Source organism: Aethalodelphis obliquidens, unplaced genomic scaffold (genome assembly GCF_003676395.1).
Source record: "Aethalodelphis obliquidens isolate GAN/ISIS:26980383/991018 unplaced genomic scaffold, ASM367639v1 scaffold2, whole genome shotgun sequence".
NCBI lineage: Eukaryota > Metazoa > Chordata > Mammalia > Artiodactyla > Delphinidae > Aethalodelphis > Aethalodelphis obliquidens.
Window position 1 is genome coordinate 187,428 of NW_020837946.1, and position 19,314 is coordinate 206,741.

Consider the following 19,314-nt stretch of genomic DNA (forward strand, 5'->3'; position numbering starts at 1 on the left):
TCTGAGAACGTATTTTGTATGATTTCTGTTCTGTTAAATGTGTTAAGGTATGTTCTGCGGCCCAGAACGTGGCCTGTCATGGTGAATGTTTCTTGTGAGCTTGAGCTGGAGCAAAATGTGTGTCCTGCTGTTGTTGATGGAACTAGTGGTTAGTCAGGGATCTTTAGAGAAATAGAACCAGTAGTGTGTGTGTGTGTGTGTGTGTGTGTGTGTGTGTGTGTGTGTGTGTGTACACAGAAATTCATTACAGGAATTGGCTCCCACCATTATGTGTGGCAAGCTCGAGAACTAGGAAAGCTGGTGGAGTAATTCAGTTCCTGTTCAAAGGCCTGGGAGGGGGTAGGGAAGTCCTGGTCCATCTGAAGGCCCCAGGACAGGAGATGGTGCCCCAGCTCCAACAGAGAGAGCAGGTTCGCCCCTCTGCGGCCTTCTTATTCTGTTGAGGCACTCACGGCCCACGCACATGGGGAGGGCCATCAGCTTTACTGAGCACACCAATTCAGATGCTAATCTCTTCTGGAAAGACCTTCACAGACACCCCCTGAAATGTTGTACCAGCTAGTTGGGCATCCTCTTAGCCCAGTCAAGTTGACACCTAAAATTAGCCACCATAGTGGTTCATAGAGATCAGTTATATTCAGTTGATTGATGAGTTCATCAGTGTCCTTGCTGATTTTCTTCCGGCTGGATCTGTCCATTCCTTGTAGTGTGTTGAAGTCTCCAGCTGTGATGGTAGGTTTGTGTATTTCTCCTTGCAGTTCTGTCAGGCTTTGTCTCACGTATTTTGATGCTCTGTTGTTAGGTACATAAGCATTGAGGATTATTAATCTTCTTGGAGACTTGGCCTCTTGGTTATTATATACTATTGCTGCTCTTCACCCCTGGTAATTTTTCTAGTCCTAATGTCTGCTTTCCAGCTATTCCAGCTGTCTTTTGATTCTTGTCAGCATGATATATCTTTCTACATCCCTTTACTTTTTTTTTTTTTTTTTTTTTTACGGTACACGGGCCTCTCACTGTTGTGGCCTCTCCCGTTGCAGAGCACAGGCTCCGGATGCACAGGCTCAGCGGCCATGGCTCACGGGCCCAGCCGCTCTGTGGTATGTGGGATATTCCTGGACTGGGGCACGAACCCGTGTCCCCTCCTCGGCAGGCGGACTCTCAACCACTGCGCCACCAGGGAAGGCCCATCCCTTTACTTTTAATCTGTCTTTATATTTAAGGTGGGTCTCTTATACACAACATATAGTGGGTCTTTTTTTTTTTCAATCTGCTCTAATGGTCTCCATCTTTTGATGGGTGGTCTTAGGCCACTCAAATATAAACTGGTCATTGCTTCAGCTGGATTGATGTCTGTCATGTTTGTGACTGCTTTCCATTTGCTTCTTTTGTTTTCTTCCTCTCCTTTTCAACCTTCTCTGTTTTTAATTGAGCGTTTTATTGGATTTCATTTTCTCTCCTTTCTTAGCATATCAATTAACACTTCTTTTAAAAAAGTTTTTTAGTGGTTGTCCGAAAGTTTGCAATATACATTTTTTTTTTCTTGCGGTACGCAGGCCTCTCACTGCTGTGGCCTCTCCGGTTGCGGAGCACAGGCTCCGGACGTGCAGGTCCAGCGGCCATGGCCCACGGGCCCAGCCGCTCCACGGCATGCGGGATCCTCCCGGACCGGGGCACGAACCTGCATCCCCTGCATCGGCAGGCGATTCCCAACCACTGCGCCACCAGGGAAGCCCTGCAATATACATTTACAACTAATCTGTGTCCACTTTCAAATAACACTACACTGCTTCATGGGTAGAGCAGGTGCCTTTAACAGACTGTCCCTTATGAAATTGCTGTCATTCATTTCACTTATACTTATGCTATAATCACCCTGTTACTACTAAAAATTTGAACAAACCTTTGTCTATTGTGTCAATTAAAAATAAGAAAAAGCATTTTATTTTTACCTTCATTTATTCCTTCTCCAATGCTCTTTTCTTTATATAGATATGAGTTTTCTGATCTATATCATTTTCCTTGTCCCTGAAGAACTTTTAATATTTCATGCAGGGCATGTCTGCTGGCAGTGAATTCTCTCAGTTTTTGTTTGAAAAAGTCTTTATTTCCTCTTTACTTTTGAAGGATACTTTCACTGGATGTAGGACTCTACACTTTTCCTGCTTGCAGGTCTTCTAACAAGAAGTCCACTTTAATTCTTATTGTTTTAACTCTGTAGATGAGGTTTTTTCCCCTCTGGCCTCTTTTAAGATTCTCTGTCTTTGGTTCTCTACAGTCTGAATATGATATGCCTAGATGTAGATTTTTTGGTATTTATTTTGCTTGTTATTGTCTGAGCTTCCTGGATCTGTGGTTTGGTGTCTGTCATTAATTTTTAAAAATTCTCAGCTCTTTTTACTTCACACATTTCTTTATCTCCTTTCTTTTTCTCTATTCCAATCATGCATATGTATCACTTTTTTATTGTTGCACATTTCCCTGATATTCTGTTCTTGTTCTTTTTTCTTTTTGCATTTCAGTTGGGGAAGTTTCCATGGACGTATCTTCAGACTCCCTGACTCTTTCCTCAGCCTTGTCCATCAGTGTTTTTGATTCTTTGTCTGCATTTCCTTTCTCCTCCGATGTTACTCATCTCTTCTTGCATGGTGTCCACTTTTTCCATTAGCATCCTTAGTATATTAATCTGATAATTACAGAATTTCTTCCATATCTGAGTCAGGCTCTGTCTCTTCAGACTGTGGGTTTTTTTTTTTGCTTGCTTTTTAGCATGCCATGTAATTTTTTGGAAAGGTGGATATGGTGTATGTATCACAGTGGAAACTGACGTAGATGGGCTCTCAGCTTGAAGTGTCGCGGTAACCTGACTAGCGATTGGGCCGCGTCTCATCTCTCCTGCAGCTGCAGCTGTACGTGCCAAGGCTTCAGATTCCTCCAAGTCCTTATTTTTTGTCTCCCCTGTTGTCTTTGGGTTTCTCTGAAGACTGTTTTCGTAGTAGAGTTGGTACCTTGGGGCATTTTCCCCTGTAATCCTGTTACGCTGGAGCCCTGAGGAGTGGTGTGGGGGAAGGGAAGCATTTTATAATCTTAGGGTTAAATTTCAGCCTTTTAGTGGCCTGTATTCCTGGGCTGTGACCTTCACAAGTGTTTCTTCCCCTTCTTTCCCCTCCCTGGGGTAAGACCGGAAGGCCAGAGGGGCCAAGTGGGGAAGAGCCCTTCCCCCAGGTGAGATCAAGCTCTGGTGGAGTCTTTTCACTGCAGAACAGGACTTTGTTTTGGAGAATGCTCTGGGCTTATTTCAACGTGGTTCCCTTACCCTACCCCTGCCAGGGACCCAGGTGATTTTTTTCTTGGCTTTTTGTGATGAGAACTTGGTGGGTTTCTGGAAATGAACCCCATGAAAGTGCGGGGCCTGCAGGACTGTGGCCCCGCAGATGCTTACTGTCTCAGTCTTGCGCACTCAGCCCGGCATCTGGTCCAGGGTTCCTGCCAGCTTCTGCTCCAGGTGAGCACATTTCTGCAGGTTTGGGGGAGACATCTGTGGCTGCACTTCTCTGATGGGTCCAAGGACAGTCATTAATTTTCAGTTCTTTCAGTGTTTTTCTTGTAAAGACAGGAGTTATGACTTCTAAGCTCTACGTGTCAGAGTGGAAGATGGCCCCTCCCCTGTTGAGTTTAATTTGCGGGAAAGCTGCCCATTTTAGTAACTGCCACCTTAACAAATTCACTTATTAATTCGAATAGTTTCTCAGTTGAGACTTTTGGATTAACTAGATAACCAACCATAACATTTATCCGCAAATAATAATTTGGCCTCTTTTTATGTCTTTTGTATTTTATAGAAAATATGCTCAATTTTCTGTCATTTCCTTTTCCCCCCTGTGTGCATGGGTGCCTTTCCATTTCCTGGGTGATGAGGTGAGGGCCTTGCCATCATTTTAAAAGAACAGTTTCCCCTGGGGTGCCCGTTCAGTGGGAACCAGCCGGACCATGTGTGCCGCGTGTATGCCCTCTCTGCCTGGGACAGCCAGCGCCGGCTGGGCCACCTGGGCTCTGCACCCTATGTGTGTGCAGTTGGCGTCATTTTCTCTGTGCCCTGGCGGGAACGCTGGCATCAACACAAAGCGATGTGGGCGTGGGTGGCACCAGGAAGACGTCCGTCCCTAGGTCCCAATGGACGGGTGTGCTCATTTCCTGCCCTGGGGGTCCTGGGCCTGTCTGCTGACACATTTGCCAGGAGACACAGAAGGGGACGCGGCAGGAGTTTCCACAGTGCGTGTTCCAGAAAGAGCCTTTGCTGCGTGCTTGGCCCACGTGCTTTCCCTGTTGAATGGGGCAGTCCCCTCTGGCTGTCAGTGGGAGCAGCAGAGGGTGTAGGCCCCAGTCCTCACTCTGCTCCACGCGGTTCGCCCCTCTGGCCTGTCTGACTTTCATAAATTCACCTTGACCTCCAAAGCCCCTCTCAGCTCTAAGATTTGGTCATCTCTGGTCTGTCCTTGTCTTCCACTTTCTCCTGAGGAATCCCCTTTTATCGTGGAACTACAGTTCCCAGAATGCATCCTTCAGGTTTGGCAGTCACTTCCTGCCGAGCTGCTAACAGCCAGGTGCAAACATTTCCCGTGTATTGGCAGAAAACAACCTTGAAGAACCTTGACGGTGTCCGGAGGGTAGAAAACTTAGGGATGGGTAAGCCTGCTTTCACTGTCTTGAGCCAAAAAAAAATGAAAATTTAAATTTCTTGGAGAAAATTTAAATTTTTGTTTTTGCATTTTGGTTGAGATCTTAATAAAAGAAAAATGAAATCAGGAAAAGAAATGCATAGAAAAGCCTGTCTGGTGTATTTGAAGAGGTTGAAAGGGGCAAGTAGGCTAGATTTCCTATTTATTATACTTCTCATGTGTTTGACTTTTAAGTTCATTTTATTTTTGTTTCTCTAACAAAGTATCACTTATATACAAACCTCAAGGATATAGCTGGGTGGATTCTGGCATACGTATAGGCTCATGCCACTTGACATTTGGATTTTAGAGGAATCCTGTTGGTCCTTCTGCCCTGCAACACTTCAGTGCAAACAAGGAGCTGACAGTGGCTCCCCAGCGGTGGCAGCTTGGGGTGGGGGCAGGGCGGGGCAGCCAGCCTTCGGGGACCTGCCCAACCCAACGTTGACTGCTGTCCTTGTCCACACTGAAATTCATTACGATTAAGAGCAAGTGACAGCAAGCCAGGAGGACTGGATCTGAAGTGTTTCTCGGCGCAGGGCCAGGTGTCAGACCTTCTGGGTTGTAACCATGCGCTCGGGCCGCACCAGGAGTCCCCTGACATTTATTTAACAGCGTGCTCCTTCCTTTCCAAGCAAGCGCTCCATTTCTATTCACAGTGTTTCTTCTGGCTTTTAAAAGAAGAGTCATCTTAGAATTTTCTAGTCTTTTTAAATATACAGCCTTATAAACACACTGCTGCCCCTTCCACTTTCTTAGTGTGATGACAGTGTTCATCACATGTGAGCTCCGTGCTCAGTGACAGCCGACACCTAGGCGAGGGGTTCTGTTTCCTGAGGACTCAAGGAACCTCGGCTCGGGAAGGCTCCACGTGGCCTCGTGTGCACCATCCGGCCCTGCCGAGTCTGCTGATGAGCACATGTGGGGCTGAATCTCCTGGAGGCGGGGAGCGAGGCCCTAAGCTCTCACCCCACCCCGCCTGCTCTTCCCGAAACACCCTGCCACCCTCTGTCCAGGGGCCTGTGCCCGGCTGAGTGCCTCTTTGGTGCTTCTGACCTGTGCTGGTGGCAGTGTCCACCTTGGCTCGTGTGGCCCACACCGCCGCCCTGATAGTGCCAACCCCCCAGGACGCCGGCCGCACCTGGACTTCTCCCCTCGCCTCCCCCACCTTCTATCCTCATTCACTTCCTAACCTACGTCGCATCTTAAGCCTCACTTGCCATTTTCTGGTTTTGGCGACTCTCCTCCAGATGTCTGACTTCCACCCTCAGTCCCCGTGGCCACCTCCCTGGTCCCCATCCCCGGGACTGGTCAGCCCCACCTTTCGCCTCACCTGGCTGTAGTTTGCACACCCAGCTCCTCCCCTGCCTGAGCCTGGTGGGTGGTAGCCTTCAGTCAGACCCGGCCCGGGGCCGCTACCCCGGAGCGAGGAGGGCAGGCGGGACCAGTTTAGGTGGGCCGCCGGCCAGCCCTGCCATCTTGTCCCACGACCCTGCAGGTGTAAACCGCGTGGTCCAGGCCTGCCTCAGGCCCACCAGCCCAACTCTCCCGGGACCAGCTGGGCTCTGCGTATGTCAGCCAGCCGCCCCCATGCCCCGTCCTACCCATTTGAGAGCAGCTGGGCTCTTGTCCCTTCAGAGGACCCTCCGTGGAGCCCTTTTCCACCTGTGCTCCTCCTGTCTCGTCTCCGGGTCCCTGAGGCAGTTCCTTCATCTTGCTGGAGTTCCTTATAAAAACATCTTCTCTTGCCTCCTAGCAAACGAGGGTGCAGTGGAGACTCCCCAGGTCCATCTTTAATCCGTCTTTGCTCTGCCTCCCGCCACCTTCCAGGTGCCGGTGTTGCGGCGAGTCCCTGGGCCCCTGGGGGCTGGGGGCCACGGAGCATCCCTGCAGGTAGACTTCGCAGGCTCTGCAGCCCCGTTCTCCCGCTGGACCGGCTGTGCTCTCCTGCTCGTGGACCGCTACAACCGCGTCTTTACAGGCCTCTCCCAGCAGGTCCTGTGGCTGTTCCTCCTGCACTGTTCAGGCTGCTGGTTTCGTGTTGACATCAGGGCAGTGGGCCTGTCCGTACATAGGCAGTGTCCCTGTGTACAGAACAGCTCCGTGTGCATCTCAGACAGTGCAAAAACCTACTTCCTCACTTAGAAACCCAGCTGAGGGCAGCTGCAATGTCCCTTGACACTCTGGAAGCCATTGGTTCAGGTTGCAGGGGGGTCGCTGGTGTCACCAGCCTCTCACTCGGGCTGGAAGAGAGAAGGGACGAGAGGCCGCGAGGGGGGCACGCATGGGCCCTGACCCTGGGGCCAGGGGAGCGCCGGGCCCTCCACAAGCCCTGTGTCGTGAGGACAAGGCTGTGACAGCTCATGGACCGGGACCACTGGGGACGAGGGGCTGGGACTCCCCACAGCCTGGTCTTGTTTTAATTTGAACATGTTTAGAAATCGCGATATTTTACCCCCAAAGTCAACATTTCTGGTTTCTCTTAAAATACCAGAATACCTGCAACGGAGAGCCCGTCCTTGCGGGGCAGCAGTCCCCCTGCAGGGACCCGAGACCCAGGAGGCGAGGCCGCCCCGTGCTGCTGTCGCACAGCCGGCAGGCCAGGGAAAGGCGGGCGTCTCTGCTTTCTTTTTTTCTTTTTTTTTTTTTTTTTGCGATACACGGGCCTCTCACTGCTGTGGCCTCTCCTGTCGCGGAGAACGGGCTCCGGACGTGCAGGCTCAGCGGCCATGGCTCGTGGGCCCAGCCGCTCCGCGGCATGTGGGATCTTCCCAGACCGGGGCACGAACCCGTGTCCCCTGCATTGGCAGGCGGACTCTCAACCACTGCGCCACCAGAGAAGCCCTTTGCTTTCTTTTGATGCTTGTTTGTTTCGTGGAAGTTTCAGCTCCTAATGTTTCTACTGAGGTAGCATTTACATGAGTGAGACAGCTTAGGTGTCCCCTGGATGAGGTTTGACGGGTGCAGACCCTTCAGCCAGCACCCTCAGGCTCTTTTGTGCCTTCTGACTCCCCTCCCATAGATCTGCGGGCCTGATCTAAACGTTCTTACAAGTGGAGTCATGGAATGTGTACGTTTTTGTGTCTGGCATCTCTTTTCGTGGCATGTTTTTAAGGAATATCTGTACTATTTTAATTTCTAGTCTCGCATTGTGATCAGACAGTATGGTGGGAACTTTTTTTAGTTTTTGAAACTTACAGGTTTTCTCTGACCCCTTATAAGGTAAGTCTTCATGAGTCTTTCAGAGGAACTTGAAGGAGTATTCTTTAGTTTTAAGCTACAAAGTTCAGTGTATGTCAGAACCACCTCATTAATTATATTGTATAGGCTTTCTATTTCGTTATTTGAATATTATTCACTTGAACATAGACATGAATGGAGATTTCCTTTGGTTTCTTTCTGTCAACATCTGAGCGTCTTCAGTAATTTCTGCTTTATAAACATTGCTGCCACGTTTGGTGCGTGCGTATTCACAGATAATCTCCGCGGTGACCTGCGCCCTTAGCGTTCTGAGAGGCTGTTCCCTGTCTGCTTGAATGCATCTTGGCTTGAACTTCACTTTACCTGATTTCAGGGTCATGACGCCTGATTTCCTGCTGCTTGCCTTTGCCCCACCTTCTGATGCTTTTCCACATTATTTTAGGTGCATCTCTTGTTTACAGCAAGTGTTGAGGATCTTGCTTTGTGATTCATTCTGAAGAGCTTTTTCTTTTAACATGTGACTTCAGGTGTGTTGGTGTTAGTTCTGTCTTAGTGCTTTATAGTGTGCCTGCTGGGTTTTGTTTTTAAAGTAAATCTTTCCCACATGGCCTGTTCCTGGTTGGGCAGCCTGGGGGCCACGGACCCTCTGTGAGGGACCAGCAGACCTGCCCTGCTCCCCGGGTTCCCGCTCCGCCTGTGGTTTCTGTGCGCGGCTGGGGCACCCACCACCCATGCCCAGCGCTCACGTCTGCTGTCCCGTGGAACATGTTCAGGACTTACTGCAACTCCTCTGCCATCATCTCTCATCGCCTTTTGGTGAAGTCTGTCTTCTAGGAACACCCTCAGGGGGAACTCACAGGACAGCATTCCGTGAGTGTTGAAAACTGGCCTTTCCAGTGCTCTCAACAGGAATGTGGCCCGAGTTCCTACCTAATTTTAAATATTCTACTAAACGTATTAAAAAGGTAAAGAGAAACAAGTGAAGTTAACTTTAGTAAATTATTTAACTCAATATTATATAAAACATTATTATTGCTGATTTACTTGAAGTTCCTTTTTTTGGACTGAGTTTTTGAAATTCAGCGTGTGTCTTACACTTAGAGCGTGTTTCAGCGGACCAGCCACCTTTCACAGGCTCAGTGTTGGACGGCCCAGCCTGTACCTGGACGGCAGGGAGGGCTCTGGTGGCCTCAGGATCCTCGGATCCGCGTTCCCTCCCCGCGTCCCTGGGGAGCCTGCCACCCGTGTTGCTGCGCAGAACACTGCTCTGCTTTCTCTGTGGACCTGCCCTTCTGGCATTTCCTACAAATCGGGTCGTGCACCGAGTGGCCTTCAGCGTCCGCCTTCCCTCTCTCCGCGTGCGTTTTCAAGGTCGTCCTCATCTAGAGCTTCCCTACTTTTTGTGTCCAAGTTGTACTCTGTGTCTGCGTGATCTTTTGATCCCCACGAGGGATCCCCACGAGGACATTTGGGGTGTCCCAGATAAGCCTCGTGTTCAGGTCTCGAGGGGGCGTGTTTCCGTCTCTCTCGGGTGCTCCGAGGGCAGGATTGCCGCCTAGTCGTGGCTTCCTGCCCTTCCTGCCGCCTCCCTGGCGGCCGCGGGGGCCACCCTCCTCTGCCACCAGCTGCTTCCTGTAGCCAGAGGCCTCAGCCCTTCTGCTCAGACCTCCAGGCTCTGCCCAGAGTCAAGGCCGGAGCCCTTCCAGGGGCTGACACGGTTCTCCCAGCCAGCCCTCCCCAGCCACACTGGCTGCCTGTTCCTGCCCAGCAAGGCCAGCCCGCCTTGTGTCTGCAGCTTGTCCGCCTGGTCCACCCTCCCGAGCAGCCGCCGGCTCCAGTCCCCAGCGCGGGCTCTGCTCCCCGCCCACCAGGGTCCAAACTTGCCCCGCTTAGTAAGATTGCACAAGGTCCCCACAGCCCCCAAGTCCCTTTCTGGCTCATCACCTCGTGTCTGGGAGGTTCCGCCCCTTCTACTTATCCTTGTGTCCAGCCGGCTCCCCTCTCCGGGACGAGTGTCTGTCTCCCGTCCGCTGGCTGCTGGGCCCCTCTCCCTGGACGATCGTGTGGCACGTGGCACAGATGAATGAATGAGCCACGCGTCCCCGAGAGTCAGCAGCAGCAGGGTCTGCTGGAGCCCAGACTGGATTCTGAAGCTCTATTCTTTACTTCCATCAAAGATTGTAACTAGAAGCCTGATTTCAATTTCTCTTGCTGTCTAATGATGAAGGTTTGATCAGTCAAAGCTCCAGTGTTGCCATCCTCGCTTTCTAACTTTCCACCGGCAGTTTGAAAAGGAAGTACCAGAAGAAATAGCCAGGTTGGAAAAGAAAGGGAGTTTCACCCCGCCCCACCCCCCAAAGCCTGCCCATTTTATGCCTCATGAGGCTCAGAAGTCAGAGGTGTGAGTCCCTGTTCCCCACCCTCTGGTTCGCGCTGCATGCCCAGGCCTGGCCGGGAGCTTGGCCCTCCTCCGTGGTCCCCAGCGCTTCTTAGATGCTGTCTGTCGCTTCTCCACCACCAGAGCCCTTCGAGCTCCTTTTCCCCTGGGTGTCATACTCCCAGACTGCTTTCAATCTAGTCGAAGGTTGTGTGATTTTAGAGGCCGAGATGCTTCCGGAACCCCCGTCCCCTTGGTGTGTGTGACTGGGGAGCGGGTTCCTTTGCTCTGGCATTTTGGAGCTTGTTGATAGAACCCAGAAATCAGTAGTGTGGCCTTGGGAATTCCCTGACGGTCCAGTGGTTAGGACTCCGTGCTTCCACTGCCGGGGCCCCGGGTTCGACTCCTGGTAGGGAAACGAAGATCCCGCAAGCCCTGTCATGCAGCCAAGAAAAAAACGTAGTGTAGCCTCGCACGTGGCTCAGCTGACGCCAGCCTCTCCTCTCCTGCTTTTGCTTAGTATCACTTGCACTGTTTGCCTGAAAGCACTTGGGTTTGAGGCGTGACAAGGCGTGGGAAGCAGGCGTACCGGGAGGAGCATTTGACTGCATCTGGGACCCAGACCACCTGTCCCTGTGCCCCCGGCGGGCCAGGTGCGGGCTCCAACCCCGCCTTCCCGTGGTCTCAGGGCGAGTCCACTGAACACGGCAGGCGTGAGGATCGCGTGAGCCCATTTCTGAAAAGCCGCTCAGCAGCACGTGGTCCTTAGCCAGGCTCCATCCCCTGACTGCTGGCGGGTAGGAGTGGGGTGTGGGGCTGGGCTAGCTGCCTGGGAGCCGCTGGCAGTGGGCGCGGTCACGGTCCTGTCGCTGGGGCCTTTCCACCTGGCTCCTCCCCATTCAAGGCCTTGCTGTCGTCCCTCTTCAGTGACGGTGGGTCCTTTTGAGGGTCCTTTCCCTCTGGGTAATGGTCTAAAGGAGGCCCACGGGAGCTGCTGGTGCAGACCCTCGGCTTCTCCCGGGAAACTGAGTCCAGTCGCGTCTTGCCCGCAGGGTGCTCTCTTCACGTCTCACTGGCCCCAAAGCCCTCCGCTCCGCTCCCCACGAGCTTCCTTCTGCCCTTTATCTCCATCGCCAGGCCACCGTGCCCGGGCACGCTCACCTAGCATGGGGCCTGGTGTTGCCGCTTCCCCAGCCCTCCTCGGAGGCCCCGCGGCCTCTGGCCTCTCCTTGCCCTCCGGGCCCTCTCCTCCTCTTCTCTGTCGAGGTGCTGCCGGGCTCCAGAGCTGCATCTGGCAAGATGACGTTTGCTAATTGCTTGGCCTTTTTCTCCCCCTCTTGACAGGTGGCTGGTGGCGTGTTCAGGGCCCCGCAGGGTGAGCTGTAGTGACTGGGGCCTCCCCAGTGCGGAGTGTGAGTCTCCGCACAAAGCCCCGCAGGGACCACTGGCAGCAGCCGCTGACACTCTCTCCTTCTGTCCTCAGAGGCCCCCAGAATGAACCCTGTGCTGGAGCCGCTGTCCTGGATGCTGGGCACATGGCTGTCAGACCCGCCGGGAGCTGGGACCTTCCCGACCCTGCAGCCCTTCCAGTACCTGGAGGAGGTGCACATCTCGCACGTGGGCCAGCCCATGCTGAACTTCTCGTGAGTCCGCCCGCCGCTCTGCTCTCTGAGATGAGACAGGTGAACGCCAGGTGGGAAGGTACAGAGGGCACCTGGTGGTCTGTTTCAGAAAGGTGCCCTCTTCCTGCCCTGGCACCTGAGACGCACGCTGGGTGGAAATGGTACCTTCTTGTGTTTTAGACAATGTGAAGGTGACCACAGAACCTCAGGCTCGGTAGTCCGAACATGGAGATGAGTGTGAGTGTTCAATTGAATCCTTCATCCCCTGCAGCATACCTGTGTGGAAGTCAGTCACCCCAAGATGACTGAAGATGGGGGCCCGGCTTTCATTTAGTCCTACCCCTGAGCCAGCCGAGGGCTCAGAGAAGCTGGTGTCTCGTGGTTCTCAGATTCTTAGCGTGCAGCAAAGCGCTTCCCTGCCACTCCTGAGGAAGCAGGTCGCAGTGCAGGGTGGCTAGGTGGGGAGCACCCCGGGCTGTGGGTTGGTAGGGAGGGGGCGGAGGATATATTGTCTTGTACCTTTTTGCATGATTCTTGACTGAATGGGTGAAGGGAAAGAATATCCTGCACATAAACAAAAGGTGGAAATTCTGGGTCATGCAGAATAACCCTTAATAGAAAGCAGTCTTTTTAAACTATGAGCTGTAACCCGTTAGAGACATTTATGACTAGCATTAATTAATTTTCTTTTAATGCTGGTCACTCAGTTTTGCGACTAACGTTAAAGAAAAATGAGAGTAGAAAATACGTATTTTGGTCAGTGTCGTGGTCTATGTGTATGCAGTAGATGGTATTTCTCAGTGAGGGCTTGTGGTCTCAAGAGGGCGTGTGAGCCGTAGCCACAACACCAGCCTGTCAGAAGTTCATCCGTGGTAGCAGTAGATCCCCACACGTCGTGCTGGTGAGGCTGTAAGCGTTGGTGTTGAAGTTGTGAGTCGGTGCTCTCAGGTCAAGGTGCAGCTCTTACTCACCACCGTGAATTTGCAGTGGTGGCGGCGCGATAAGACGCTGACTCCTCGCCTGTTCTCCTACCCTGTGAATTAACTGGACTCCTAAGCAAGATAATAGCTCAGAAGAGGGAAGGCCTGGCATTGGGTGGGACTTTACTTTGTTGGTGGAGGGCTTAGGCTGAGAAGTGTGTGCGGTGCTGGGGCTGAAAAGGCCTTGGTGGGAGGACGGGTGGGGAGGAGAGATGGGGGAGCGGGGGTGCCCACACCTGTTGTCTCCCGTGTCTCCGCACGGCGTCCTTCACACGTGACTGTGTTTCCAGGTAGTGCTTCACGTTCAGTGGGTTGGACGCTTGCCAAGTGAGGAGGGGGCGGGCCACAAAGTCTGGCATGTGCTCTGGTGGGCACTGGGTACCTGGGCTTCACCTGTCACATTACCTGTCCAGGTTCAACGCCTTCCATCCGGACACCCACAAGCCCATGCACAGGGAGTGTGGCTTCATCCGCCTGGAGCCCGACACCAACAAGGTGGCCTTCGTCAGCGCCCAGAACACAGGTACTCCCCTTGCCGGCCTGCCTTGCACCCACGCGCCCTGCGTGCTGCAAGCAGGTGGGGTGACATCTGCCCCCCGATTTCTGTGTGACCGCAGACGTGGCCCCGTGGGTGCGTTTCACGGTGGACAGTGTCGGGCCTTTGGACGGCTCGGGGAGCTGGAGAGTGGGGGGCCGGCAGGCGGGGGGCTGCGGGCGTGGCTCTGTGGGAACAGGCCAGCTTCATCTCCGGCCCTCTGCGCTCACATCTGTGCTGTCGCTCAGCTTCCCATGCAGGTGGGGCTCTGGGGGTACCTAGACCAGGGAGCAAAAGCTATGTCTGGAAGTTTGCTTTGCCCCCAGGGGGAATTCATCCTAAAATAGTAAACCAGGTTCATGAATTCGAAATTACTCAACACCCACCTACGTGACCCTTAACCTCGCTCACTGGCTCAAGTGCGCGCTCACTTCCTGGCAGCAGGTGGACAGTCCCTCCTGTCAGATCGCTGGGGGGAGTGGGACGGACCCACTCCAGGAGTTGCAGGAGGAGTTGCGTCTTCTCCCTCTTGGTACCTGGGGGCCATCGCAGGTGCCTGGGCAGTTATTGCCTCGATGGCTGCGGCGTTCAGATTGGTTGAGCCCTTGACTGCAGAGGAGGGTGGTGAGCGCAGGGCAGCCGGGAGCCCCGGGCAGGCTGCGTGGGCTGACGGTGTCCCTTGCAGGCATCGTGGAGGTGGAGGAGGGCGAGGTGAACGGGCAGGAGCTGTGCATCGCGTCCCACTCCATTGCCAGGACCTCCTTCGCCAAGGAGCCCCACGTGGAGCAGGTGAGCCCGGGTGGGACCGCACGGCACCCCTGCCTTTGCACTCCATCCTGGAGGCCTGGCTGTCTCTGGTCACCCGCTTCTTTCTCGCGCTCACACAGGCCGTGACGTGATTATCTATCCCTGCTCATGCGCGGTTGGCTGTCCTCGGGTTTGTTGAACAAGTATGTCCCCACCAGCATTGCACGGCGGGGACCTTGTTCCCTGCTCCTTGACCAGTGCGGTGTGTTTTCAGGATTTCTGATTTTTTTAATCTGCTAGATAAAAGGTGGTATCTCATTGGTGTTTTAAATTTAACTTATGAGTGAGGGGGCATTCTTCGCGCTCACTGGTGGTTTGTATTTCTTGTTCCGATACTTGATGTTCAAAGTCATTGCCTGTTTTTCTGTGAGGTGTCAGTTTCTTGTTGATTTCTGGGAGATTTTTTATGTTCTGTGGATATTAATCTGTCGTCTGCTGTATTTGTGACAACGCCCCCATCCGGTGGCTTAGGCTAGCCTGATTCGTGATGTCTTCTGCCCACAGGCTGTACATCTTTCTCTAGTTGCTCTCGGGGTCTCGTCCTAAACGCCGTCTGAATTTGGGCTCTGGCTCAGGAAGATGTCTTCTGCTCCAAAAGGATAAAATTATTCTTCCATTTTCTTGTACTCTTACAACTTTCCTTTTTTACGTGTAGACCGTTAGTCTCTCTTCCTTTTTGTTTTCACGTGATGGGCTCCAGAGACCCCGCAGGTAGCCATGCACAGCAGCGTGGGGGTGTGCTGCAGGGATTTCGGACCTTGTTCGGTGTATTTCAGTAGATACCAAAGTTGGTTTCTTTATGGTGTCGACCATAGAGGCCTTGGACACTCCATGGTGAAGTCTTAAGTGCTTTATGGTTCCTGATGCCGCTCTGTACCCCTGCCCTGCAGCAGCGCACAGAGGGCCAGCTGCCCCACACCCTTTCCCGGGCTGGGCCTTGAACTGAGGCCATCCTGGTGGCTACCAAGTGGCATTGCAGTGTGGTGTTAATTACATTTTCCCAGTGACTAATGATGTGGCTCATCCTTGCAACGTGCTTATTTGCCGTTGTATTCTTTGTTTCATGACGTGAGCGTTCAAATCCTTTGTCCTTTTTCTCCAGCAGCTTGTTTGCCTTATCTTTGAGCTGTAAGAGTTTGTTACATATTCTGGACACAAGTCCTTTATCAGGTAGATGTGTTGATAAAACTGTGCTCTCAACTTAAAACTTACCATTTCATTTCTTTAACAAAATGTTTTACTTTTGATGAAGTTCTGTTATCAGTTTTTTCTCTTACAGTTAGTGCTTTTTGTGCCCTGTCTTAACATTTTTTGCCTAGCACACACTTTCACCTGCATTTTCTTCAAGAATTTTTACAGTGTCTCCTTTTACTTTAAGGTTTATTATTTGGGAATTTATAGTTTTGTATGGTGTGAAGTAGGAGTCAAAATGCTTTCATTTTTTCCTAGATAGATATCCAGTTGTTCCAGCACTATTTTCTTTCTTTCTTTTTTTACAATTTTATTTATTTTTGGCTGCGTTGGGTCTTCGTTGCTGCTCGTGGGCTTTCTCTAGTTGTGGCGAGCGGGGGCTACTCTTCGTTGCAGTACGCAGACTTCTCCTTGCGGTGGCTTCTCTTGTTGTGGAGCACGGGCTCTAGGTGCACGGGCTTTAGTAGTTGCGGCACGTGGGCTCAGTAGCTGTGGCTCGCGGGCTCTAGAGCGCAGGCTCAGTAGTTGTGGCGCACGGGCTTAGTTGCTCTGCGGCATGTGGGATCTTCCCAGACCAGGGATTAAACCCGTGTCCCCTGCATTGGCAGGTGGATTCTTAACCACTGCACCACCAGGGAAGTCCTTAACCCATTTTTATTATTTTTATCCTCGCTCAAAATATTTTATTTCTTCAATGGTTTTGTTTCCTTGAACAGGATTATTTAGAAGAATGTTACTTATTTTCCAACTATTGGAGGATTTTCTTGCTATGATTTCTGATTCAGTTCTATAAAACCCAGAGAACGTGGTCTGTTTGAAAGTTATTTTGTGCCCCGTATATGATCTAACTTGGTGAATGTTTCATATGCACTCAGAATGAATAAGTATTTGACAGTTGTTGGCTGTAGTGGACTGAAAATACCAGTTAGGTCAAGCTGATTGATAATGTCATCAGGTTTTCTATATACTAGCGTGTTTGGGGGTGGGGGGTTCTTGGTTGTATCTAATTACTGAGAGGTATTAAAATCTCCAGTTATGACTGAAGATATTTCAGTTCCTTTCTTTGGTTCCATCTTTGCTTCATAACTTTGAAGCTGTGTAATTTAGATGCATACAGATGATATATGTATTATATTTATGAAATGTCCTTTATAGCTTGTAATACTATACCTGGAAGTCTGCTTTGTCTGATACTAATGTAACCGCACCTGCTTTCTTATGCTTATCATTTGTACAGTATATCTTTTTTCCTACCCTTTCCACATTCAAATTGTGTCTTTATATTTACAGTACATTTCTTATAGAGTCTTGCTTTTTTTCTCTAGTCAGAAGACTCCGTATTTTAATTGGAGTATTTAGTTCCTTTACGTTTAACGTAAGCATCTGTAAGGGTGGCTGTGCGCCCGCCATCTTGATTTGTCTGCTTTACTTCTTTCTTGGCTTTGTCCCTCTTTTGTTCCTTAGTATGTTTTCTTGGGTTAATTAAGTATTTTTAGCATTCTGTTTTGTTTCTTCTATTAGCTTAACTGTATCCTTTTTTTTAAATAGTTGATTTAAGGCTAACAATATGCATGCTAAATTTATCAAAGTCTGTTTATAATCAGTGATATACTGTTACATTTCCCACTTCACATGTGTGTTAATCTTACAGCTGTGTAGAATTGCATTTATCCTCCTTTTGTGCTGGTGTCATCATACCTTTTACATGTAAAAAGTATCCACATACATTATAAACCTTCACACTAGGATTTTTGCTTTACATAATCAGTTGACTTTCGAAGAAATTACAGTGGGGGGGGCAGGGGAGTAATCGCTTATAGTTACCCACTTAGTTTCTCTTTGTGTTGCTCTTTTCTCCTTCTATAGAGTTTCCTGTGGTATCATTTCCCTTCATTCTGAAGCTGCGTTAGTGGCATTTCTTGTAGTATAGGTCTGGCAATATTTCTTTTGAGTTTATTTCACCCCCAACTTTTTTTTCTTCTTCAGTATTTTTTATTGTGGAAAAATAGATACATAAAAGTTAATTATCTTAACCATTTTTAAGGGTACACTTAAATATATTCACATTGTTAATCATCTCCAGAACACGTTCACCTTGCAGAACTGAAACTCAGGCCCACTAAGCAGTAGCTCCCTGTCCTGTCCTCCCCTGACCCTGGCAGCCACTTCTCTACTTTCCATCTCTCCGATTTTGACTACTTAGGTACCTCATATCAGTGGAATCATACAGTTATTTTTCTTTTTGCATCTGGCTTACTTCACTGAGCACAATATCCTCAAGGTTCATCCATGTTATAGCCTGTGTCAGAATTTCCCTCCTTTTTAAGGCTCAGTAATATTCCAGTGTGTGGATGGACCACATTTGCTTTTCCATTCATCCATCGATGGATACCTGAGTTGCTTCCACCTTTTAGCTATTGTGAATGATGCTGCTGTGAACATGGGTGTACAGATATCTCTTCAAGACCTGCTTTCAGTTCTTTGGGGTGTATACCCAGAAGAGGAATTGCTGGATCACGTGGTTAATTTTATTTTTAATTTTTTGAGGACCCGCCATAGCTTCCCACTTTACCTGCACCATTTTACATTCCCATCAGCAGTGCACAGGGGTTCCAATTTCTCTGCATTCTCATCATTTGTTGTTTTCTGGTTTTTGGATATCACTCATCCTAATGGGTGTGAGGTGGTATCTCATTGTAGTTTTGATTTGCATTTCCCTAAACGATAGCAATATTGAGCAACTTTTCATGTGCTTCTTGGCCATTCATATATCGTTTTTGTAAAAATGTCTATTCAAATCCTTTGCCCATTTTTGAATTGGGTTGTTTGTTTTTGCTGTTGTTGAATTTTCGGAGTTCTCTGTTATTCTGTTTATGAATCCCTTATCAGATATATGATTTGCAAATATTTCTCTTATTCTGTGGGTTGTATTTTTTCTCTGTAAATAGTATCTTTTGATGCACAAAAGTTTTTAATTTTCATGAATTACAGTTTGTCTGCTTTTTCTTCATTGGCTGTAAATTGGTATCCAGGAAGTCATTGCCAAATCCAATGTCATTACACTTGCCCTATGTTTTCTTCTAAGAGTTTTTATAGTTTTAGCTCTTACCTTCAAGGCTGTGATTCATTTTGAGGGTTTTTTTTGTTCATTCATTTTTTGTACTAATGTTAGGTAAGGGTACGGTTTTATTCTTTTGCGAGGGGATATCCAGTTTTCCCAGCACCATTTATTGAAAAGGCCATCCTTTCCTCATTGAATGGTCTTGGCAACCTGGTTGAAAATCATTTGATAACATATGCAAGGATTTATTTCTGGGCTTTCAGAACGGTTCCATTGGTCTGTATATCTGTTTTTATGCCAGTGTCACACTGTTTTGGTCACTGTCATTCTGTAGTAAGTTTTGAAATCTGTTGAGAGTCCCTTGAGATTCCATATGAATTTTAGGATGGATTTTTCTATTTCTACAAAACGCATCATTGGCATTTTGATTTGAATTTTGTTAATTCTGTAGGTCTCTTTGGGTAGTATTTGTTTCTTAATGATATTAAGTCTTCCAATCCATGAACATGGGATGTGTTTCCATTTATTTATGTCTTCTTTAATTTCTTTCTGGAGTGTTTTGTATTGGGTTGGCCAAAAGTTTCGTTCATTTTTTTCCTTAAGAGGGCTCTACTAGCACTTAGTTGTCTTTAACTTCATTCAAAACAATTTTGTTAGATTGTGTGTGACAGCTGTCATACCAGCGTGCATTTATAGAAAGACTTATTGGGACTTCCCTAGTGGCACAGTGGTTGAGAATCCGCCTGCCAATGCAGGGGACACAGGTTCGAGACCTGGCCTGGGAAGATCCACATGCCGCGGAGCAACTAAGCCCATGTGCCA

At 49.6% G+C, this 19,314-nt stretch overlaps 1 protein-coding gene across 13 annotated transcripts in view; it reads left to right on the plus strand.

The window, feature by feature from the left end:
• Window positions 1-19,314, plus strand: part of THAP4 (THAP domain containing 4) — a 43,750-nt gene that overhangs the window by 15,950 nt on the left and 8,486 nt on the right. For 10 of the 13 annotated variants that reach the window (XR_003434689.1, XR_003434695.1, XR_003434693.1 and 7 more), the window contains 3 exons: window positions 11,780-11,939; window positions 13,312-13,421; window positions 14,119-14,222. Coding sequence is in view for 8 of the 13 variants with exons in the window: in XM_027116089.1 (XP_026971890.1) it covers window positions 11,780-11,939; window positions 13,312-13,421; window positions 14,119-14,222 (374 nt within the window). In the remaining 5 variants the exon portion in view is untranslated. The remainder of the gene's footprint in view (window positions 1-11,779; window positions 11,940-13,311; window positions 13,422-14,118; window positions 14,223-19,314) is intronic. The other 3 variants (XR_003434715.1, XM_027116111.1, XM_027116110.1) reach the window with 1 other exon arrangement.